Source organism: Octodon degus, unplaced genomic scaffold (assembly GCF_000260255.1).
Source record: "Octodon degus isolate 3935 unplaced genomic scaffold, OctDeg1.0 scaffold00025, whole genome shotgun sequence".
NCBI lineage: Eukaryota > Metazoa > Chordata > Mammalia > Rodentia > Octodontidae > Octodon > Octodon degus.
Genome location: NW_004524601.1, coordinates 19,049,256 through 19,074,780, shown reverse-complemented (window position 1 = coordinate 19,074,780; position 25,525 = coordinate 19,049,256). Strand labels below are relative to the sequence as shown.

The 25,525-nt window shown below is 38.2% G+C and overlaps 1 protein-coding gene across 1 annotated transcript in view; it reads left to right on the top strand.

The window, feature by feature from the left end:
* Itga4 (integrin subunit alpha 4) overlaps positions 1 to 25,525 on the top strand; it is an 89,115-nt gene that overhangs the window by 34,549 nt on the left and 29,041 nt on the right. The window contains exons 11-16 of the mRNA XM_004628644.2: positions 6,605 to 6,699; positions 8,326 to 8,416; positions 9,000 to 9,045; positions 9,431 to 9,585; positions 13,550 to 13,704; positions 24,383 to 24,532. Of these exons, the coding sequence (XP_004628701.2) occupies positions 6,605 to 6,699; positions 8,326 to 8,416; positions 9,000 to 9,045; positions 9,431 to 9,585; positions 13,550 to 13,704; positions 24,383 to 24,532 (692 nt within the window). The remainder of the gene's footprint in view (positions 1 to 6,604; positions 6,700 to 8,325; positions 8,417 to 8,999; positions 9,046 to 9,430; positions 9,586 to 13,549; positions 13,705 to 24,382; positions 24,533 to 25,525) is intronic.

Here is a 25,525-nt window from a genome sequence, read left to right as displayed (position 1 = left end):
AAGGCATCAGGGACCGCGGTTCAATCCCCCAGCACCACATGCCAGCCAGCCCCGCCCCCTGGTGGGCTGAGCTGGCCACACACACCTCTCTCTCTCTCTCTCTCTCTCTCTCTCTCTCTCTCTCTCTCTCTCAAATAAAAATAAAAAAAAAAAGTTCTTGCTACCTTTGAGTCTTCTTTAAAACTTTTAGTCAGCTTCAAATGTAGAAGATATGGTGTTCTACAGAAAAGACAGTACCAAATACTTGCTTCCAATAAACCTTCTAAAATGAAAAACATAGTGTAATTTGGTATTCAACTACTGTCATTTCTGGATTTTTTTTTACCAACTCAAAATGAAAGAGAAAATAAATATGTAGATTTTTTTGGTTATTGTGATCATGCATGACCTTATATAGGTAAACATTTGTGAAATTTCATTATCGTTATTGTTACAAGTAGTGACCTGAGATATTTACTGAGTTTTTTTTTTTTTTTTTGTCAGATGTAGCTTATGAGGGACAGAGTGTGTGCCACAAAGAATGCAAATGATGCATCTTGCTAGGTGGATAATCCATGCTGGGCTCGAATTTGTGGTCCTCTCTGTGCTGACGTCAGCACTTGGGTTGTGGGCATACTCGCGTTCTTGGCCAAACCTGTCTGGTAACTGGATTCTTTTAAAGAGCTGAGAAGCTGTCATGGACAGCAGGCAAGCTCCCTCACTAAAATGATTCCAGTTCCTGGGAACCTCCCCAGCCTTCTGAGAGGGGTGTGAGGACAGAGTGAAAGCATCCTACCCACGGGACTTAGGAGGAGGACTTCAGAGGTGACCTTTGGGGTACTGTGTAGTCCTTCAGCTTCTGTATGAAAACTGGAGTATCAGATCCTACTTCTTGTTCTGAGTGCTTTGGCATTCAGAGCTTCTAAAGGTCATGCTTTTATATTTTAAAGGTTATTCTTCAAATGATGTTTTAATACTTCATATTTTATACTATTTATAGTTTCCTTTAGAATCCTATTTATAATTCATAACATATCTACATTGAGTGGCCTCATTCACACATTAATGAATGTGTATAATACCATATATCTTTCCTAGTTTGTCCTCTTTTTTCATTTTCATTTCTGGTTGGCCCAGGACTAGGGATTTTCTACATTTCCCATTTTAGCTAGCCCATGGCGATTTGGAAGTAGAGTCAAAGTGTTCTAGTTCTTCAGTAGTCTTAATTCCACTTGACTGTGTCCACCTGGGTGAGGCAGGAGGCATCTTCGTGTTATTTTTTAATGTGTCTCCCTATTATTTCTCCTGTGTTCTGCCTCAATCTATTTGGTGGTGGGGTGGCTAGATGGATGAAGATTCAAAGTTTTCATGGGATCCCAGGACTATGTAGACTGGGAGTAGAAACAGTACCTGTTCATTTTGACTTCCTTCTCCAGTATGGGATTGAAATCATATTTACTGTTCCTTTAGTATACAAAACTTTGTGGTGTATTCCATAACAATCCTAAGTTACCTTGGCATTTGTTGTATACATATTTTTACTGTTAAAAAGTAAAGATCAAGCTGAAGGTCCTGAGTTCAATCCCTAGTTCTATAAAAAACAAAATTAAAAGGTCAGACTAGAAGAACAAAGTGAGTCAGTTTTTAACAAGATGTCCAATCAATTCAACTTCCCAGTATAAAAATCTTATCAAGGCCACAGAGGAAAGTGGTTGAGGATGTAGTGTGTGCCTAAGGAGAGTAACATGAAGAGGAAACATTCTCTCAAGCTTTCACAGAGCAAATTGGTCAAGCAATGGCCATAACTCATCCACATGGCTGACACTGACAAAGGATCTACAAACTGTGGTAAAGGGTTTCAGGATAAATCCTGAGGAGATTTGACTGACCTTGCAGATACAAAAGGTACATTTCTTGTTATATAGGTCTTTCTCTTTCTTGGTCTCAACCATCCAGCATAAAAGTTTAAAAATTAAGTATAAAAAGTAAAGCCATATTAATATGCTGAGCTGTAAAAGGCTCAAGTCAACAACTTTGGACATTGACAGTCTTATGGAAAACCCACTACTATTATGAACTGTTGGCCTATATTGGGATATTTTGCCGATTTCCTGCATCTACAGTATTTGAATGACAATGGAATGACCTTCTCTGACAAAACTAACCAAAAAGGGGGGATACAAATGAACAACCATTTTGTATCTGTATACGCAAAATAGTTAGGATAGAAATACAGCTCCCTTCTCTTAATTCAATGAATAGAGAGGTTTGTTCAAATAGTGTTTGAGACAGGATAGCAGGTCTGCATCTTGTACAATGAATAACCACCAAGACAACAATATGCAATGTATTAATTATTGAAAATGTACTAGTAATCAGTTGTGAAATTGTCTCATTGCTATTTGCTTCTCAATAAAAATATTGAAAACAAAAGAAAATGTCATTCATACATTAAAAAAAATTTTCTTCAAGTTTTAGGAAGTTTTTAAATTACTTGGTTGGGGGGCCCCTTCATTTTACTTGTTGGGCCCACCTTAATTGGTTGTTTTATCAATTTGATGAACAGAATGAATCTTGTAAGACAACTTATGAGGTGTGACTGAAAGATGCAGCAAATGTTTAATTTTTTAAAATTATAATTTCTAATTTTTTTCTTTTATGTTACTATTGTGTTGTTTAAAAAATAAAAACACATTACAGCAAATGATAGAATGCCACAAAACTCCCCCAAAATATTCTTTCTCACTTAGAAAACACTCATCCTGTCATTCTGGCCACTTCTGGAAGCAATTCTTAAAGTTCTCTTTAATGTGTGTTTTTAAGGGTGCTGTCATGGGTGCCTCAAACTGATTTGATTCAAAACCTTTACCTTTTTATGTTGGCTCTGAGGAAAAGTCAGAAGTCATTCTGTGTCACAACAGTGAGTGAAGTGGATAAAACACGACATAATATTTGTGCAATCGTGCCTCTTTGCTGGGTTACACTTGGCAGCAGCATTCATCATATTTTTTATTTTATATTTTTATTGGTATAAATCATAATAATTACTAACATGAGCATCATCATGGCCTATTTAATGTAGACAGCGCATCTGGGGCTAGGAGCCAATTTTTATCACACCCAGTAAGGACATGAAGGAGCACTTGTAGAAGTGCTTCGGGAAGTGCGAGGAGGAGGAGCTCTGTGCATTCAAAGCCAAGAGCATATCTTGGGGGGGATTACTGGCGATGTCTGCTTTACCATCGTGCATTTTAAGTTTAGATGTGCGCTTGGTTATGATCATCCCTTGTATGTTTCTTGAGCTTCTCTTTCTTCACCTCCCGACTCACTGTTTGACTTCTAAACTACATGTGTTAGTATTTTAAAAGCAGAACCATGCCGTAGTGATGTTCTCTAATTGTAAGGTGCCCTATTATTTTATGAGTTCTCATCACATCATCCGATGCATGCTGCTCAGACACGTGCCAGGATCAGGATCTCACACAGTGATATTGGGCCTGACTCATGTTCTAGATGACTGTAGAGGTGGAATGTGCAGGCTCTAGGGCCTGACCTGGGTTTAAACCCCTGCTGCTCCACATCCTGACCTTGGCTTTGAGCCAGTTATGCTTGCTGCCTCAGTTTTCTCATCTGTAAAGTGGGGGTTAAAATACAGATTAGTGGTAGCTTGGTACTCATTGTTAATTGGTTACAGGAAGCATGAAAAGCACCCAAAGTGAGGAATAGCAAAGCACATTATCTTGGCTGGAGCATGTAACAAAGTCATGAAGCAATCGTCGCTGACAGCTTCTAGTTCGTAGCTTTTAGTACCAAGTGGCAAGTACTAGGACAAGATTTCCTCATCAGAATATGTTGGGTTCCAAGTCACCAAGTTCAGATGCATTTCAAATGAGTTCCAGGCTCTGACTGTACTTGAGGCAGTTGTAAGAGTTACACATATAAATATGTGCAAAGCTCCTGGCCCAAGATGCATTGTCTACATTGAATAGGTGGTGGTTGTGTTTATACTAGTAATTGTTATGATTTATGACAATTGAATGAGATAAATAAAATGTTTAGATTCAAAATAAAAATGATTTTTAAACATCTCACTCTTCTGTGTATTATGTCCCAAACTGAGAAATTGAATTGCAGGCAAATGGAAAAATTTCTTATTTTAGTCAGATATACCAAATGTGTTGTCTTCATTCCTATGACAGCTAGTTTATTATGTCAGTGTAATTCTAGGAAGCAAAGAATGTTGGTCTATATTAGCCAAAGATTGAATATGTCCAAGTGTCTTCTGCATGGAAAGAAATTTGGTTCTTTAAAAAAGAAAATGAAGCTGATTGTTATCATCAAAGTAGTTGCTTAGGTTACCAGAGATAGGCGTGCAAAACTGGTCAGAAAACGTAAGTACTAACTGTTCTTTTCAGTGAGCTAAAAAAACTTGTAGCCAAAAATACTCATCTTACTATTTTTATCTTATGTATCTTTCTCCTTTCCTCCTGCCTTCCATCCATTTGCAGTACTGGGGATCAAGGCCTGGTGTCTTGTACTGAGCTACATCTGCAGCCTCTATTTTTATTTTTATTTATTTATTTTTTTTTTGAGACAGGGTCTTCAAGTTGCTAAATTACCTAGTCTGGGCTTAAATTTTCAACCTGCTCTGCCTCAGCCTCCTAAGTGTTGGATTAAAGGCAAGGGTTTCTCTGTCAGGCTGAAACATCTCTATCATTTCTAGATATTTGCTTTAATTTAGATGACCACTGCTAATAACCGATACTAAAAGAACCAGTGTCACCCAGCGTCATTACTTTTATATGTATTGTCATTAAGAATCAAAATGTAGAGTTTTAGTTATGAGGGATTAGAACATGGCAGAAGTGGAAACTCAGCACTAATAAAATTGCTAAGTGGTTTTCTCTTCAGGGGTTGTAAGATGCTTCATCACAACTATCACCTCTTTCCTCCTCCTCTTTTTCTTCCAATCCTCCTTCTGTGTTCCTGGGTCTATTTTGCACTAATCTGGCTCTACCTCCCCTATACTACTTGCCATATGTCACATGTTCCCTTGGACTCTCCTATCTTTCCATAGTCTTTTCTTTTAATCAAGCTTCAGTTTGCCTTTCTTATTTGGCTAGGAGACATCCATGCTTTGTACTCTCTTAAGTGTCCACTTCCATGAGGCGCCTTTCCTAGTGTTCATCCCTTCCTTTGGCTCTGCTATGTTGTTGTTGTCTTTTTCCCTACTCTTCTTCCCTGAAGACTGTGAGCTCCTTTTTCTGGGATTGCCCTGAATTGCCTGGAATATAGTAGGCTCTCAGGAGTTATCCAGAAGTGAACAAGGCAATAGATAAAATTTGTATATAAGAATTAGTATATGAGATTTATATATAAAATTTTAAAATGGTTACACAAGTTAAAAGAGGCTAGCCTTAGTGTGCCTAATGGTATTTCTTTTTAGATGAACACAGAAACACTTCTACATTTATAGGTCTTTATGACGTTAATGAAGTTATATATGAAAGATGTTATTTCCATTGGCCTAGCAGTTAAAAATTGTCGTTACGGTTGTTTAAGGGTTTTTAAATTTGATAGATTATAAACAATATCATGAAAACAAAGTGTGTATACTCAAAATAATTTAAGGCATTACATAGAAATTAGTATATTCAGGTAGATACCATCCACAATAAAATAATGAAACGCTTTTGACAAGGTAGAATACTTTTCTCCTCAATTCTATGTAATTGATAGTGAAGCAACCATCATTTATGCTTACTCTTGGCTGTTCTTATATGAATTGATCTCCTTTTTTCTCTTGGTGTCATAATCTAATGGGAATTTCAATAAATCCGTAAGAGTGCTGCATCATTATTGTAGAACACAGGTCCATTTTCTAAAAGCCTCTGTTTATATGTATAGAAATCTCTAATGTATACCTTAATCACTTTCATAGGGGCATGAATTAATTTAAACATCATTTTGCAAATTCAAATTCGAGGCGATAGTAGTTACAACATTCATAGGTGATAACTTCTTATACGCCCAGCCCTCTTCCAAACCCTTTACATGAAGTACACACTTCTGTCCTGAGCAAGGACCTTATAATGATCCCATCATGGAAGGGAGGCTAAGAAGCAGGTCCTTCAGACACAGCTGTACGCAGTGCGGCTGGGGGCAGATGCTAGTGGTCTGGCTGGTGACCTAACCCTTCCTCCATGCACAGGATCCTCTGCAGTCTTGTCCCTGAAGATGTGTTTTTATTTTCTTCTCAAAAAAGTGTTTCTTTTTTTATGTATTTAGTACAGGTTCAATAGGGTCTCACTATACAGATGGCACTCGTAGTGATCCTCCTGTTTGCAGCCTCCCAAGTGCTGGGATTACAGGCGTGTGCCACCATGCCCAGTCGCAGTCTCAGCACGCCCCACAGGTGGGACCAGCATGGCATACTGGGAACTGAACCCCAGTCCCTGCGTCTGCCTAAGAAGGTGCTTTAATCTGCTGAGCCATCTGCCCGACCCCAAGAAGAGTGTTTTTCTATATAAAGGAACACACATGAGTGACAGACTATGAAGGTTAGAATTCAAGTTCATTCCCTGTAACAAGAATGTATTTTTTCTTTCCTTGATTCCTCAACTAGATGTTGCTATTGGAGCTCCACAAGAGGATGACCTGCGAGGCGCCATTTACATTTACAATGGTCGGGTGGATGGCATCTCCTCAACTTTCTCCCAGGTAAGATACCACAGAGCATTGTGCCAGGGGTATAGCTCAGCAGCATAGCACCTGCCTGGAAGGCACAATGTCCTGAGTTTGATTCCTGATACAAAAAAAAAAAAAAAAAAAGAGTTTGATAAAAAAAAAAAAAAAAAAAAAAAAAAAAAGGCAAAAACCCCATGATATTCACTGCTGAATCACTGGTGATGAAGCACCCTGAATGTCTCCAGTGGACTTATTTTTCTTATTTCTTATTGCTTTTTCAAAAATGTAACATTTTATTTTGTGTGTTTTTTATAATACTGGCTAATGGTCTTATTTTAAGGAACTGATAACTTTAAAACTTTTTTCTTTCTTTCTTTATTAGATAGAGGGTCTCACTACACAGTTCAGCTCATTGCAATCCTCCTGTCTCAGCCTCCCCAGCACTGGGATTGGGATTACAGGCATGCATCACTATGTACGGCTTTGGGGTCGGCACAGCATGTGGTAGTGGGGATAGAACTCAGGTCCTTGCGCTTGCCAGGCAGGTGCTTAAACTGCTAAGCTATTCCCTCAGCCCTACAACTTTTTTCATAAATTTTTACTTCCATTTTATCTCAATTTTAGCCTGGTAAAGACTTTTCTCTATATTATATATTTCATCAAATTTGTGCTCTTGAGCCAGTATCCATGTTATTGCAAATAGGCCCTTCTGTGTTGGCTTAGCTGTGTCTTGCCCTGTGGCTACAGCCTTGTATTAATAATGACTGCGGGGGCTGGGGAGATGGCTCAGTGGAATCAGCTCTTCCCTGGCAAGCGCAAGGGCCTGAGTTCGATCCCTGGTTCCGCAAAAAAAAAACAACAACAACAAAAAAAAACTGCACAGGGAGATCAAATATACACATGACATACCATGCTTCTTTCAGTGTGGAAGAGTAAGATGACAGCATTTTACTAGAGTTAAACTCTGCCTTCACTTTTATAGTTCGAAAACTCAAAGCATTTCCATGCACAGAGACCTTGTATCTAATAAATTAAAGAAAAAAAAAAGCATTTTAATGCACATTTCAATGCAGAGAATTTTTCTAAAAAATATTTTTTATGAAAACAGTACTGTTATTTTTGATTAGGCAAAAATCACAATGTTGTTCAGTATATTTAACATGAAAGTTACATACTTGTCTGGTTCAAAAACGGATTTTTTTCATAATACAGATAACATAAATGGACAGCATAAATCAGTATTTGGACATGAAATTAGGCATGAACAGGAAGCAGACGGCTGACCCGGACTGCTCTTAAGTTTGGGGGAGCAGTGAGGCTCAATGGATAGGCTTTCAGAAATCCAAATAGTAGACTCCGCTGAGTGACTATAAGCATCTCATTTTCCAAATAACTTTAGTGATTTCTGCTGGTTAAGGAACTGCATGCGGATTCTAAAAGAGAGAACTACTTGGGAAAATCTGTTCAATGTAATTTTCTCTTCTCAAAAAAAATTAAGTCACAAAATAAATGTAACTGCCCATTTCAAATGGAAGTGTATTTTTCAGTAAATAGGCCAAGGCATGCCAAGGGGGAAGGATCATTGTATACGAAGCCATTGTTTCTCTGGGATATTAGATGTTCAAAAACTGCTTCCCACTCAATTTATCTTATTTTCAGAGAATTGGAGGTCTTCAAATCAGTGAATCATTAAGTATGTTCGGGCAGTCTATATCAGGACAAATTGATGCGGATAATAATGGATACGTAGGTGAGTATAAAATTTACTTCATTTCATAAATTAGAATAAACTCGTTGGCGAATGCTGCTTTATTGTGAACACCTATAACGGGCATGGAAGGCTTCAACTTACTGATGCATTTCACCCTGCATTTTTAAAACTTTCTTAATGACAGGGCAGGAATAATCAAGTCATTTTTCAGTGTGACATTGTTACTTAATTGTTATTTTGGAAAACATGAAAGCACCCATGAAAATCAATCAGACATCATGCTGAGAAGGAAGGAAAATTTTTTTTTCAAACACATTCTTGGGTTAATATATGAAGTTCATAAACCAAATTTTGTTTTAGCAGGCTGATCTGAAGATCTTGAGTTTATATCATGAAGTTTATTAATGGAATATTAGGGAGGAATGAGTGCTCTTGCCTAAGCATTAAATCAGATGAATGTGGAATGAATCTTACGATGCTAGCATGTCTTTTCTAATTAATTTTTGGTAAATACCATTTTGATATAGCCAAAAGGTAATACACAGTTTTAGCATTTCTGTCTGGAAAGTCGTTCTCTTTGACTAATGATGATCATTAACGTGAGTTGCCTTTTCCCATCCAGATGTAGCAGTTGGTGCTTTTCGGTCCGAGTCTGCTGTGTTGCTGCGGTAAGCTTGATACATCTCACTGATTAATGACAAATAGACTTAATTGTAAATGATGGGAGGTGTTTCTAACAGCAGTGGTAGCGTCTTCATGGGACTTTTTTGAAGAGGATCGTTCTGAAGTTTCATTTTTGAACTTTAGGATGTCTTTCAGTGTGAACACCTTGTGTAGATATAATTAAATTATCAAATAAAGTCAATGTTTTTAAACATTTAGACAAAAATTTTTCTTGATCTGTCCAAATAAATGTAATTGAGTATTATGTACATAATACTAATAAAGAAAATCAATAAAATTAGTCAATAGAAACCAGAAAAACAGATACAATTATCTTCTTAAGGAGAAATGATTCTGCAATTATTAAGGCTAATTTTATTTCCTTCTTAGGACAAGACCAGTAGTAATTGTTGAAGCATCGTTAAGCAACCCTGAGTCCGTAAACAGAACGAAATTTGACTGCACTGAGAATGGATTGCCCTCTGTGTGCATGGATCTAACTCTCTGTTTCTCATATAAAGGCAAAGAGGTCCCAGGTTATATTGGTAAGTGTGCTCTGTGGAATTAGTGCCTGGCCAAGGGTGTGCTCCACTTGGGCATCTTACGGGCATCTTTAGGGCTCGCACCTTTTGTCTTCATGGAAGTCTCCTAGAGAAGGAGAGAGCAACATTTTTCTTTCTTTCCCTCCTGCCAGGTTGGCAAGTTGTTCTAAGCAATGAGTAGGGCCCACTTGGATAGTTGTTTAGAGGTTATGGCATGATGCAAAACGACCCTATCACTTGCTATGTTAAAGTAAAGCCCTTGAGTTTAATCTGCAAAATCCTTAGGAAGAGTGATGCCACAGACGCTCTGCTTTACCAACCTCTTCATTTTAAACATTTCACTATTCATGGTTTTGCAATCCTGAGGCTCAAAGTCAGGGTTTCATTGGTGCTGGGCAAGTGCTCCACTATTCAGCTATGTATCTCCAGCCCAACTGCGCTCTTTACTGCCTGGGGCTGGAGTTGTCAGAAAGACATGAGAAGGAGATTTCTTTTCAAATATATTCTATCCTACTATCCTATTTGAATAATCAAAGAAGCTTGTATTGAATATAGACCTTAATTTCAATGTTTGAGATACGTATTTTCCATATAATTTGTAGACATAAAAATTAGATGCAATCTCTTAAGATGTCATATGTATGTGTGTGTATGTATATGCACACATATATGTTATGCATATGTGTAAATGTATGAATTTGCTGCCCCAGGAGCTCATGAGAACTGTACCCACTTCTCTGCATATGGGCAGGCAGCTCTTCATAGTCTGGAGAAAGCAGCATGGCTATGGGCTATGCAAAATTCTAGTTAAATTATAGTTTTGTGACTTCTTTAAGTATTACATTTATTTGCCAGCAGATCACTGTTCCTAATTCTGTTATGTTTAAAGTAGTATCAGAATAACTACTAATGGAACTAGTCCATGGTTAGAAATATACCTGCTTTCATGATTGGGATATTAATAATTCATAAAATTCATGAAGCCCACAAGACCTCTGACAATTGTACTAGTGACCCTGCAGGCTGATGTCATCCAACATCATGAAGGGTGGCAAGTATTTATTGAACCAGATGATGGATATGCAATAGATGTCTCGGTCTGAATGAGCTCATAGTGCTATGTACAGAATGAGCCTGGTACCTCTACTTTATAGAACTAATTCTTAAGAAAGATCTGGAAAAGTCATAGCAGAACTGCAATAATAAAAGGCTTTTCCCGCTGATTAGAGAACAGGCCCCTCGGGACCATGGTCCCAGAGTGATTCCACCTTAACACTGTCAGCAGATGGATTGCCTGAAAGATGCACATCGAATTGAGAGGGCTGTTTTCCTTGTGAGAAATTGGTGCTCTTCAAAGCTACCAATTCCATTGTACCAGATATTTTAAAACATGATTGAAAGTAAATATGCATAACTCAAATAATCACCACCTTTGGTATAGAACCATGCTTTACAATTGTTATAAAATGACTTCTAGGGAAAAATAATTCTCATGGCAAGCATATTTACTGAAACCAGGACATTTTGCTTCTTATGAAGAGTAGGTTTCTGTTCACTCCTTTTTCATTTACTCTGTCTGAGCTGAGTTAGGATAATAAATTTGTAAATGGCTGTTACAATTAAATTCTGTCTCTGTCTCTCTCTCTGTCTCTGTCTCTGTCTCTCTCTGTCTCTCTGTGTGTGTCTCTGTCTCTATCTCTGTCTCTCTCTCTCTGTCTGTCTCTGTGTGTGTCTCTGTCTGTCTCTGTCTGTCTCCCCCCCCTCCCCCATCCATCTCTCCGTCTCCCTCCCTCTCCCTCTCCCTCTCCCTCTCCCTCTCCCTCTCCCTCTCCCTGTCTCTGTCTCTGTCTCTCTCTGTCTCCTCAGCTCCCTCTGCCTTTACACCCACCTCTTCTAAGGTACTAAATCTCAGTTATCATAAACTTGAAGCCAATTGATTGAGACTTTACTATTTCCTAAATGAAAGGATGACTAAAAGATTTGTTTGAAATGTGTAAGACTAATATAGGTTTAATGGTTATGCTTCCTTGAAATAGCCAAAATCTTTTCAGAAGAATGTTACTTTTCAAACATATTGCAGGAATTATATAAGACTTTAAAATATCTCTTATGAACTATTGCTCCTGTGTAATGAGTGTCAGAAGACTATTAGGTTTAGCTGGTTTTTTAAAGAACTCAGTGAGGTTTAGGAAATGGCTCTTACTTTCTTGGTATTTAAAAGTTTTTCATTGTTTTAAATTTTTCTTTTTGTTTTTGCTCAGAGATCTTGTTTAACAGGTGAATATTTATAAAATCAGCTCCGAAATAAACCCTCCCAAACCAAAATGGGGACAATTTTTAAAAATTGTACAAATTGAAAGGTCAAATTACAACAGAATTATAGAGGACAAATAATAAAGAAAGTAGGGTTTAAAAAGAAAAATTCATGTAAACTACATGTGATTTATGAACTGTGTATTCACTTTATATATAAAAATATTTAAAATAGCAATCCTTCAAATCAGAAATGGAAATGTATCAGTAATAATTTGAACCTAATAATAAACCTAATGATACATGAAGTTATTCATCTAACCACACAAAATAGATTCCAAGTGATATTCAAATACAAAACTCTACCTGTATACAATAAGTTAGTATGCACAACAACTCCAAAGTAATTGGAAACCTTTTTCAAAACTGCTATGGTTCACCACTGACAAAGGATCTACAAACTGCGGTACAGGGTTTCAGAGTAAATCCTGAGGGGATTTGATTGACCTTGGCAGATACAAAAGTTACAGTTCTTGTTATATAGGTCTTGCTTCATCTTGGTCTTAACCATCCAGGAGAAGAGTATAAAAATGAGGTATAAAATGTAAAGCCATATTAATATGCTGAGCTATGAAAGGCTCAAGTCAACAACTTCTGACATTGCCAGTGTTATGGAAAACCCACTACTATTGTGGACTACTGGACTATATTGGCTTATTTTGCTGAATTCAGGCACCTACAATATTTAAATGACAATGGAATACCCTTCACTGACAAAACTAAACAAAAAGTATACAAATGAAGGACCATTTTGTATCTGTATATTCAAAACAGTTAGGATAGATATATAGCTACTTTCTCTTAATTCAATGAATAGAATGATTTGTTCTAAGAGTGTTTGTGGACAAGATATCATGTCTACAACTTTTACTATGAATAACCACTAAGAAGACAACAATATGCAATGTATTAATCATTGAAACTGTGCTAGTAATTGGTTTTGAAACCATCTCATTGCTATTTGTTTCTCAACAAAATTACTAAAAAAAAGAATTTTTGCCATAAATAAAAAAATAAAATAAAATAAAATATGTAAATGAATAGCTATCTCTACACATATATACACAAAAAAATAAAGTAAAATAAACTGCTATGGTTAATACACATTTTGATATCGTAGGCTTTGAAGGTTTTATATATAAAAGGATTAAGCAAGTAATTAAATGTGTGAATTTTTTTTTAATCTTTTTTTTTCATTTTTATATATTTGGTACAGGGTCTCATTACACAGCTCAGACTTGTAGTGATCCTCCTGTTTTCAGCCTCCCCAGTACTGGGATTATAGTGGTGTGCCATCATACCTGGACTCGGTCCCAGGCTCAGCGCACCCTGGGGGCAGGGCCTGTACAGCATGGGGAGCAGGGAAGGAACCCTGGCCCCTGTGCTTGCAAAGCAGGTGCTTAGTCCACTGAGCTAGCTCGCCAGCCCTTCATGAATATTGTTAATAATAGAAACCTAGAGATTTCATACATCTTACTTATAAAAATAATTTTCTAAATTTATATTTTGAGCTCTTCTCACACTTCAGGTTCGTTTTTCAAAAGCTTGCCAACAAACAGAAGTTAGGTTTTTATAGTGTTTTACATGACAATTATCAAGTCAAATGCATCTAGAGGGCGACTTCTGTTAATTGCAACATCTCCATGTTTTGCAGTCTTGTTTTACAACATGAGTTTGGATGTGAGCAGAAAGACTGACTCACCGTCCAGATTTTACTTTTCCTCTAATGGGACTTCTGACGTGATCACAGGACGTATACAAGTATCAAGCGGAAGAGTCAACTGTCGGACCCATCAGGCATTTATGAGGGTAACGCAGACTGCTATTTATTAATGAATATGTAAACTTTACTTTTTATTTTATTTTATTTTTTTGGTGGAATCAGAGATTGAACTCAGGCCCTTGTGCTTGCCAGGGAAGCACTTATTCTACTGAGCCATCTCCCCAGCCCCTGAATATGTAAACTTTAATATTGTCAGTGGACTAAAACTCTATTACATTGGCATCTGAACCATGACAGTTAAAACATTTCACAAACTCCACCTGAATGATTCCAAGTCCACTTTGAGCAGGGTTACTAGGTCACATTTAGCGCATTTGATTGTGTCATTGCTTTGAAAGGTTTGGCCTTTTCCTATTTGTAATTGTAGCTTTTCTGCCCTATTATCTATTTGCTGAGAAATGTATGTCTTGATTAGCTGCACTTGGCTTCCTATCAAGCCTGTAGAATCTGTGTGCGGGGTCTGGGAGGACAGGCAAGGTGGTTTGTTTTTCAAATGACTTCAACAAAGTAGAATCCAACTTGACTGCTTTTGGATTACGTCTCTGTCTCCTTGCCAGCTTTGTCGGTGGTATCAGTGGGAACTTGCGCAGTTGTGGCGTGGTAGGGATCGTATCTGTGAGCCAAGATGACAGCTCTTATGATGGTTTGGGGTATGTCCTGCCAAGGCACAGCTGATTTCATGTTTCTTTTATTAAAAGACATCCAAACTGATCAGCATGCTCCTAGCATTGGTCAAATTTTAGCATCTGAACCAATGCCAGATCCTGTTCATTAGGGAATAGTGTACTTCCTCAGAAAATCTATTGTTACAAAAAGCCATGCTATTCTTAGAAGCTCTTTCTGGGATTTCAAATCAAAGCCTCAGCCTGGTATTTAATTTGCCTTTAGGTACTTACTCCAAGCAAATACAAATAAGCCTCAAGGTTCTAAGGCACTGTGTAGTGCTGGGGCAACAGTCCCTGTGCGATTTCTCTTGGTGGTCTTTATTATTCTACTGTAATAAATCTGTTCAGACCCAGAAGTATAGAATGATATTAATGTAATTATCACTTACATGCTAGAAATTCAAGAGGTTCTTTGCTTCACTTCCTTCATTATGTACTTCTGCTTATATTCGTCTATTTAAGAGACAACTACAAGATCATTTTAAAGGCAACAAAGGAGCCAACATTAAATGTTCTCAAGGAAACACATTGTGTTGAGATTGCAAAATGTTCTGGTTTATTACTCTTATGTATCTTGGAATTATTCCTAAGAATAAAGGATCATTCAAATTGTATATCTTTGGTTATGCAAAGAACATAGATTTATTAATCTGTAGAAGAAATGTCATTGCAGAGTTTCTGTGTTTGATTGCACATTAGCTTGCAGGGCTGCTTTATTTTGATGGTGACAGGATGCGGGCATTCGCCTTGGGCCACGTGTGGTGAACTTTGCACTCTAGCACTTAGCAAGTATCTTTTTTCCATCCCAAGTCATCTTGCTTTTCTTTGGGATGCTCTTCAAACTCATGTAGAAAGGCAAAGGCCATTGCATGCATCTCATCTGCAGCGAAGGTACACGTAGGCAGCACAGGGCAGCTACCTCAGCCTTGAGCTCTGTCCAGGAGCTCCAGCTATTTCCTAGACAGAGGTAGAACCATGCTGGAGGCCCCTTCCGGCTTCTACCAGTGCAGTAGCCTGAAGTGCTCCTGGGCATCCTTGGTTGAAAGCAAGTTCCTGCATCCTATAAAGTATTTCCAGCTCTGGTGTTCATATATAGATGCATTTCACTTAAATGCCCCTTCAGCAAGAGGAAGTGACCTTATTAATTATATACCTGGGTTCCCAAGTCCCAACTATCAGAAGCCTTTCTGCCTGCTGCTTGGGCTTGCTTGGCATGTCTGATTGTCCCCCTTTGGCCGTACTAGTTGAGTGTAACTTCAATTCAGTAGATAGTTGCGAAGTATTTGTATTGCATCAGAGTTTGAGACACTTGTGTATTATCACTGAACAAAACATAATAATGACTACTTTCACAAAATTTTTAGTCTAGTGAGTGAGACAAATAAGACTGTACTGAAGTAAGCTTCATAGCATTCTATGGGTGGTGCAACCCAGCAAAAGGAAAGCAGGGTGCAGGAAAGGGTGGGGTGCTGGGGAAAGGAATGAGGGGTGCAATATGAACAGGGTGGTTGTCACAGGCCTTACCTAGAAAGTGACATGTGAGGAATGATTCAAAGGAAGTGAGGAAGCTGCTATGCAAATATCTAGAGCAGAGCTTCTCAGCTCTAGTGTGCAACAGCGACACCCCTGTATGGCTGCTTAGAGTGTGATTTGCTGGCTCTTGGGTGTGGCTGAGCGGTAGAACACTTGCCTAGCACATGGAAGGGCTTGGGTTTAATTGCCAGCACCACAAGAAAAAAAAACAGTGAAGCCCACCAGGTGCTGGATGCCATCTTTGCAGTCCTGCCAAAGCGAATCTGGGTGAAGCTTGAGAAGTTTCAGTTCTACAAGCTCTCAGGTGATGCTGATGCTTCTCGTGTAGTCAGAATACTTTGGGAAGTCTTTTTCTGTCTTTATTTCTTTTTGAGCACAGCATTGTGGTAGGAAGAGTTAGATGTAAAAGCCTCAAGACAAGAAGATGGCTGCTTGCTTTAAGGAACAATGAGGAAGCAAGGGTGGCTGGAAAAATGCAAAAGGCCAGAAGAATAGTTGGAAAAGAATTGGATAATACAAGAACATTGGCTTTTTGAGAAATATCCGTGTTTGACAAATATCCTAAAATGCTTTATTAACAAAACGCCACTAACAGTTTTTAGTTCTATATGTATGGGGAAGGGGATCATAACTAGATGGATAGAGATCATAGGTATACTTTTTGGAAGAAAAGAATTGGATAATACAAGAACATTGGCTTTTTCTCTGAGAGAAAAGAGGATCCATTTTAGAGTTTTGAGCCAAACCTTTATTTGATTTGACTTCAGTATAAAAAGCACCACTCTGGTTGCTGTGTCGAAAATAGACTGCAGACCGAGGTTTGACACAGGGAGAAGGGGATACCGCACCAACTCAGACGAGAAACATGTCCAGCAACGGTGGTGACAATGGATAGGGTGAGAAGCAGTTGAAGACAGACTATATGGTTTGGTGACAGACTGGATGCCTGGCATTGAGAAAGGGAGGCTCCAAGCTGACTCCAAAAGTCTTTAGCCTGAGCAGCTACAAATGTAATTGTAGTCAATTGAGATAGCACAATGCAAGAGAAACAACTTCTGGGTGGAAAATTTTATGAAATTCTGTTGTGGGCCTGCTGACTAGAGATCTGTTTTACCTTCAGATAAAATACATTCATCTGGAGTTGAGGAGGGATGTAGAACTAGAAGTATGACTTAACCTATCTTTGGCATATGTATGGTTTTTAAAGCTGTGTGAGATCAGGAGTAGGCAGCCAGATCTGTCTCTGGAGTACTACAGTATAAAGATTTTACAGAGGAAGAGGCCTGTGGCAATGAGAGGGACCAGCCATGATGGAGGAAAGACTGCCAAGAATGGCACCATCAAGGAAGTGAAGGCAGTACAGTGGAGGAGGAAAAAGAGCACGCGAGGATGCTTTCACCACTGCTGCGTAGGGGGATGAGATGAGACTCGAACTTTGGACTTTGCAGTGTGGATGCCATTGGTGATTGTGATGAGAGCATTTAAGATGAGTGGTGGGGAAAAAGGAGAAAAGAATCTGGATGCAGAGCATAGTTTTGGGGTTTTTTGTTTTTGTTTCCTGTCCCCCGTGATTGGCCATGACGATAACTAAGGAAGTGGTGTTGGGGGTCAGCAGCTGAAAGAGCAGTGGACTGATGCGCTCCTATCTAGAAAGCAGAAATATCTGCATGTTTCTAACACAATCATGCATGTGCCAGTGCAGTGAAAATGTAAGATGTAGGTGAGGAGAGAGCACAGGTGCAGGGCGAGAGGGGTGGGATGAGCTGGCCAAGGGAGAGGATTGGCTGTCTAGGTAGCACAGGGGTGATCCATGGTTCTGCCTGCAGATGCTGGGTGAGTGTGGTTGTGGGGATTAAGACACAAAATCATTAATATATTTAGGGATGGAGGCAGTGGTATTTCAATTCTGGGAAGAAATAGCTATCTAGAACAAATAGAGAGTTAAACAGTGTCTTATAGCTATCAGGTTGTATTGCACTCATGGTCATAGAGTGAGTGTGATAGTTCATCTTGATCATTAACTTGACTGGATTGAGAAACACTTCTGGGTTTATCTCAGGGTCTTTACAGTCCTGGATGCCTTGAGATGGGCAGCTCTCCTGCTGCTCCTGTTCCACCATCCTGTTTCTGCTTTGTAGCCCACTAGCCATGGACTGATCCTTCTGGAGCCAAGCACCAAAATAAAGCCTTTTTCTTCTAAGTTGTGTGAATGTTGAGTATTTCACCCTAGCAATGGACAGGCGGCTAATGCAGCAAGGTTAGTCAGCGTGTCCGTGCTTTGCTTCCAGCCATATTCAGTCTTACCATAGATGTACAGGAAGAGTTTGTGTTAACCAGAGTTGTGGTTTTGCTGAGAGAGGAAAGCAAACGAGGGACTAACAAGTTAGAAAGACAGACAGACAGACAGACAGACAGACAGAGAGAGAGAGAGAGACAGAGACAGAGAGACACACACACACACACAGACCAACCCCCAGACTCAGACCGTGAATTTTAAGCAGGTTAAAGAGGAAAAGTGAACAACAAAGGGTAAGAAAGAGAAGAAAGTTGAATTGGATATGCCCCCCAGTCAGCAGATGGTTTTGAGTGGTAGAGGGAAAGAGCTGGGAGGAGCTCATTGATAGTACAGTGTATACAATTGCATACAGACTTGAAGATGAGGTAAAAATTAAGTTTTTAATTTTTGCTTACAATCCCTTGTTTACCTCATATAGATGAAAACCTTTAAAACCCAATAATATTTTTCTAAAACTCATTGTATTATCGGATGATGGAGAATTTGGCTACTTAAACAGACACCCAGAACTCACTGCTGAAGGGGAGCTTTTATTAAATCTCTCTCTTTTTATCACAAGTCTCTCTACTTGTAATTAAAGTGTCTACTTTCATGTTAGAAATTTAAAAAGCATATGACATTTTTAGCACTATAACAAGCATCTACATCCCTAGGATGTAAATTTTCTGCCTGTTTTTCAGAGATTGTTTATCTGGTTGGCAGGTGCATTCTTTTCTCAAGTCCTTTCAGTCTGTGCCTCATAATTAAAACAGTATTACATGGAATTATTTTGCATGATTGATCAAAATTTGTCCCAAGTAGAGAAGATTTTTTTGTTACTATTTTTTTTGTTTTGTCTTTGCTTTTAGTTAAGCCCATTGTAACTTGTTTATATTACATGCTTTAATTTTGTGATTAAAGCCACAAAATTATTGGATTTTACTAAAAGAGTTTATGAAAGTTTCTATGACAAAAGGCAATGGTTAATTTTTTATAGCACAGGATTTTATCTATTGCTATCCTTTTTTTCTATTGCTATCCATTTTCCTCTGCGATGTGTTTTCCTATCCATGTAAGTAGATGAAAAGAAGTTTTTCTGTATTCAAATATATAACTTCACTAGAGCCAAGTGATTTCCTAATGCACTCTGATGCTGTTTTGACTTAGGGAAACCCAGTCAACACTTTGCAGCAGTTTTTATAAATGTTAGAGAAGCCACAGCCGGAAACATCCACTAACATTTCCATAGCTGATATTCCTTGGTTAATCTTGGTGGAACCGTAGCAACACATTTGCTGGCACCAGAGGAGAAGGGAGCTACATTCAGGAAACAGAAGAAGTGACAAGGTTGTCTGCCAGTAGCAGTTTCATTAAAGCTAGAAACACGTAGCCTAGCTCTTGGCTGAGGAATGGCAATCCTCACAAAAGTCCTGAGATCCAGTGAGTTCCAGCCTTTACTTCTTGCACTAAAATCATGATATCAGCCTGCCTACCTATGCGCATTAGTGTATTCTTTTCATTAATGTAGGATTTCTAAAATACAGATAGTTAAAGACTTCAGGTAACTTCCCAAATCCATCTTTTCCAACATAAGTTTAAGGAAATAAATGTATATCTGATTAGTAAATCCTTTATTTATATTCCTGTCATCCCATTTACTTATATTGTCAAGCAATAGATGTACATATTTAGTGGTGTGATTTGTGCCCAAGCATTTATTTTTAATGACATTATTTTCATTAGTCCATGTTTGCAGTGCACAGTCTTGACATCCCCCCTATGGAGTCGGTGCTTGTACATAACACAGCTTAATTCCTCTTTTACATCCCTTTTCCTCCCCTCTCTCCATCTCTTGATTCCCTTCCAATTTGAGAAATCTCTGTCCCTATTTACTGCTATCTATTACTTTGTTCTTTATTTATAATTGGGGCTTCCCAATGAGAGAATCCATGCAGTATTTAAGCTCGTCTGTCAGATTTATTAAAAGTACGGTCTCAAGGTGTATCCATTTTCCTACAAATGACTACGATTTACCTTTATAGCTAAGCAGTTACTTTTTAACCAAAACACACACTGGGCTGATTCTATATGAATGCATAACTCTTAAAAAATATAAGCGCAAGAGCACTGCATCAATACACTGATATCTTATTCTAGAACTGGATTTATTATCGAAGCACATGCTAATCCTTCTTTTTAATTGTAAAGTCTATGGAGCAGGATATTAGCTCTCCCATATTTGTATTCTTGTCTTGGTAGAGCTTGCACAATTCATTACAAAGTGTAGAGATCCAATAAATATTTAACAGATTTATGGATGCTGTATCCTTTGTACCAATTCTGAGGGGGAAATCAGAGTGACTTCTCTTGTTATAATGCTTAGGGCATCTGTCTTGGAAGGAGTAACTCTTCCCAGGAAATTACAGGGCCCAGTTTCTGGATAGTTCTTTACACTCTCTAGTAACTAAACTTACTAGATAGTGATTGTAGTGTCAGATTATGGTGCAGATTCAGGTCTGAATCTATGCCCTGGATTCAACTTTCTCCCTTCTCAACCTTACACTGGTTCTGGAGGGGTATTTTAAGGCAATAAATATGGTCAGAATTCTTGATTACCATCCTCCTAGTATCTTAGAGCCCCACTGCCCCATTGGAGGTGTAGATGGCGTTGGCTCTCCTTCCACAGTCAAGTCTTGCTGTACCCATCCCGCACACATCTCCCTGGATTTGGGGGCTGTGGACTGTGATGCAGGTACTGCCCTCCAGCTTTGTGTTCCCAGACCCTTCTTGTACATAGGAGACCCATGAGCAGATATCTTCAAAAGTGTATGCCCAGGCATTATTTTTCATTTACTACTTTTCAAATGTTTTGGCAGAGTGCTTTAAATGCCTATTGTACACAAAAGCAGCAAAAAGACATGGGCCTACAGGACAGCCCTCAAGTTGGCCAGAAATACAGGTCTTCATGAAAGTCAATGAAGAAGGCAGACTGTGTGATTTTAGGCACGTGCTTATCCACATGCTTATGTGTGCTCTGTTTTATGTGACTGTCCATAAAAATGTGGAATGGAAGTTTTGCTATTTTGAAAATAATAGTGCATCCCCATCCAAATTAAAAAACTTTAAGCAAACCTGTTTTCCCTCCCAAATACTTAATTCATACCTTTAAGCTATTTTTAATAGTACAGTTGCTTTTAGGCAGAGCTGTTAAAGTTAAATAAGTGTGAATATCTGTCAAATGCAGTTCTTGCAAGAGTGCACATACATTTCATATATTGCAAGAAAAGCATAATTAATAGCTAATTAGGATAATGAAAGTAATATCCACCAGATGTAGAGAAGATCTTGTAGAAAATTAGTATGAATTAGATAACATGTGATTTGGTCAAAGCAAGCTTGTTGAGAAGAATTAAAACAGTGGACATGTGGAGGGACAATCAGTGGCTGTTGAGCTCCTACACCTAGGGAATAATTTAATCAAGTTTGCTATTGTAATACTCAGGGCTTCAAGCTGTTCCATTTTCACAAGTTGATAACTTGGGATTTGGGCCCTGGTTTGCAGCATTCCTGTGTGGTCAAGGTTTCCTGTTGAAATGATCACTTACCAAGTAATTTAATAAATGCATCTCTATGCAGAAGGATAGAAACATAATCAGACTTTGAACCACTCAGATTCAGCCTCTGAATATTCCAGATATCATTTAATTAAAAGAAGGCTAATACTTCTTATAGCACTCACTATCTGCTTACAGTTCATTGGTTGGCAGTAGTCCAAATAAGCTGTTCCTCCCACATGTTCACTGGCGTTTCTAATTTTAAGAGACAGATTTAATAATTCCTTGATTGCCACATATATACATTATATTTAATATGCTTTTTACTGTACATATGATATGTCACTTAATCAGCACAGCACAGTGCACAGGTGTCGTTACCATCACCATCATCCACGTTTTCAGGTAACTAAGCCACAGGAAGGCTCAGTGGCTTGTCCAAGGTTGGGAAAGTGTTGCATCCGAGAATTGAACCTGATTTTCCCATCGCCATCTTACTTCTGACCATTCTATACAGACACTGGTGATGGTGTAAGAGGAAACTTACTGAGATCCTTTTTGCTAACAATTACATAAAGGCAGAATACATGCACTTTCTATGCAGCATGGGTCATCTTTAGTTCATTCATTTTTATCAAAAGTTATTGTAAATGTAAATAACAGTAATAGTCTGTGCCACAGCCATCATATCCTGTCTATGAGAGATTATTAGTTGATGAGCTTTGGAAATAGTCTGCTTTTATTTGCTTTGAGGAAATGATATTACAGCCATATCCCAATCCATAAATGATTATAGAGAAGCGGAAGCTTTATCCATGGAGGTGTTTCAGTGGGAGGCCTGCCCACTAGTGTGTCATGGCCTGCCCTGAGGAACTTCAAGGGTGGTCTCAGATAATACATCGACCCTGGCTGGAAACTCTCCAGTGTCTCCATTGTATTCAAGAAGGACTTTTGTTGAATCATTTCTTTAAATGAGAACCTGTGGATTGAAATGAGCACGTGAAACGTGGAGTTAAATTGAGCTTTAAATTTAATTTGTTAGTATGAAAGACATTAAAGTCTGTGACCAATTCTTCAAATTATCTTCTGGGTATAGTAACAGCTCTCATGCCAAGGAAAATAAAGCCTGTATAAGTTTTCTGCCATGCCCTGGGCCATGTGTTGGACAATATTTGCTGATTGGGTACCGCCCTCTCCAGTCCTCAAATCATGTCCAATTTTCATATTTTTGCTTTCAACCTATCTTCTTGCATGCAATTTCATTGTCAATTGGAGTTTCATATAAATACCAGTGGATTACTTTATTAGTAAAATCTTATTAGCCTATCCTCTAAGAGAAAATAATTACCTTGTTCAGCAGGCTTTAGAAACCATATTTCTGCTGAGAGAGGTCTTGAATCAGTGCTTCCTAAGAGACACATGCTATATTTGAAACCTTCCCTGAATTCCCTCTGTTCTTAGAACTGGGGTTTCAGCCCACTATCTAGTAAAAAGCTTATTTAATGAACTATTGGATGCTTTCAATGAGGAAGCTAGTTAATAATCAAGTGAAAAGATAAAAAAATATTTTTATAAGCTCCTAGAAAACTTCTTTTAAAGATAAAAATGATGCTGACTTAGAAGTAAATATTAAAATATAGGAATTGTCAATTCTAATAACTTGAGTTGTTTCTTTGGTGTAGATGGACAAGAAATTTAAAAATTAATCAAATTATACTTTTGACTACGTGTCATAAGAGTAGGAATAAGAACCATTACATAGACATTAGTAAAATTTAAGAATACCACTCAGAGCAGAATAGATTGTGAATGAGTTATAATTCCTGTGTAAGTAATAAATATGCCCAAGAACACTTTGTGAACTATAAAAAGACACTAAACCCAAGAGAACAATTAGTAATAAGATATAAAATAACATTTTTATATACTAGTCATAATGTGTTAGACATTATAGTGGGAAATGATCCATAAGGAATAGTAGGGAGGGAGGGGGGGAGAGGGGGAGGGGGAGGGGGAGAGAGAGAGATAGAGACAGAGAGATAGAAACAGACAGACACACACACAGAGACAGAGACACAGAGACAGAGAGAGACAGACAGACAGAGAAAGAGAGAGAAACCACCTGCCCACCCTATAGAAAATATGGAGTCAATGGAATCATACTCAATCCAAATGTTACTAAGAGAATACAACTTAGGTAGACTAGTGTTGAATAGAACTTTGAAACAGTATAGTTTTTAAGTGTTTGTGTTATCATGCCAAGTTACTTTAAAAAGCATAACAAAGAGCATGGAAGGGGATATGCTGAAATGGATATCTCTTACAAATACTATGAGTTATAGTTCTTCATTTTACAGTACTTTTTTGTATTTGTCGTAACATGAAATGCCTCTGCACTGTGTAAAAATATACATATTAAACATTTTTGGTGTAGTTCTGGGTATGGCCTTGTGCTTATTAGGGGGGTGCTATACCACTGTGCCACATCTGCGGCCATGCAAAAGAATTTAGAGACAGGACTGGCTTATTCTGTATCTGACCTTATTCTAGGAATGATTTGTGTGTGTGTATGAACATGAACATATCTATGCATATATATGCATATGTGACTATATATACACAAGCCTGAACATGCTCATTTTTGTTACTGTGCTTTGTAATTTCCTAATTTCCTTAGAAAGATGTGCGGGACATCCTCACCCCAATCCAGATCGAAGCTGCCTACCACCTTGGGCACCACGTCATCAGCAAACGAAGCACAGAGGAATTCCCACCCCTGCAGCCAATCCTTCAGCAGAAGAAAGAAAAAGATATAATTAAAAAAATGGTAATTTTTCCATCCAAGACAGAATTAGAGCTTTATTTAAAATGTGGCATAATTTTTTTTAAGTATTTGGTACAGGGTCTTACTACATAGTTTGGATTCATAGTATTCTGCTTTCAGCCTAAAATGCGGCAGAATTCTGAAGACATGAAATATATGCCTGAATTCTTTTGAACCTTTTTTTGCCATTGAAGAAAACAGATTTATGGTTTGCCCTTTTCTCCATGTTTATTTTTTATATTCCCTTTAGGATATTGAACTAAATATTTTTAAATATGGATTTAGCCACAGCAGTAGTTTCCCATATATATAAAATGTTAATTTTCTCTCCCCATGCCTTGCCAGCGAAGACAATATTTTACTAGAGAGAAAACATAATGGAAGTAAGTTGCATTCTTGAGTTAGTTATGCAGTGCCTCAGTTCAGCTTCCTCTTTCTTGTTTCTGTCACCTTTTCTGGCTGTGTCTCTTGCTTGCCCTCCCCTGTGGACCTGTTTGTCCCATTATTCCATTTGCCTGTCTGTCTGGTTCATTTGTAGCATACTTAGGTAACGGGACATTTTCTCTTTTTAAAAATTCTATTGCATTCTTTTTAGCCACCTCTCAAAATCAGTTCTACATGAAGCTGGATCTTGCATTCCAAGTAGTAAACTCCTTTCCAAAAATTCTCCCAAAATGTTTCTCTCATGTTACATTGATTCCCAGGAGCCACAAGGTTCAGACCTTTGTTGTCCAGCAATACAAAGACATAATCAACAGGGCATGGTAAAAAGCATGCATTAAGATGCCTGCATGAAAATGACCAACAAGCATAAAGGACGAAAGAGACAGACAGAAGCCTAGTCCATATCTGGTCCAGGCAAAACTGCCTCTAAGCCACCTTTAGTCACCACTGTCACCGAGTGTCATCATCCCCACTGCCTCCTCTAGAATACGAGAGGCACATAAAAACTTAGAGGCACATTTTCTCTTATTTACTTGAAATATTTATGGAAGT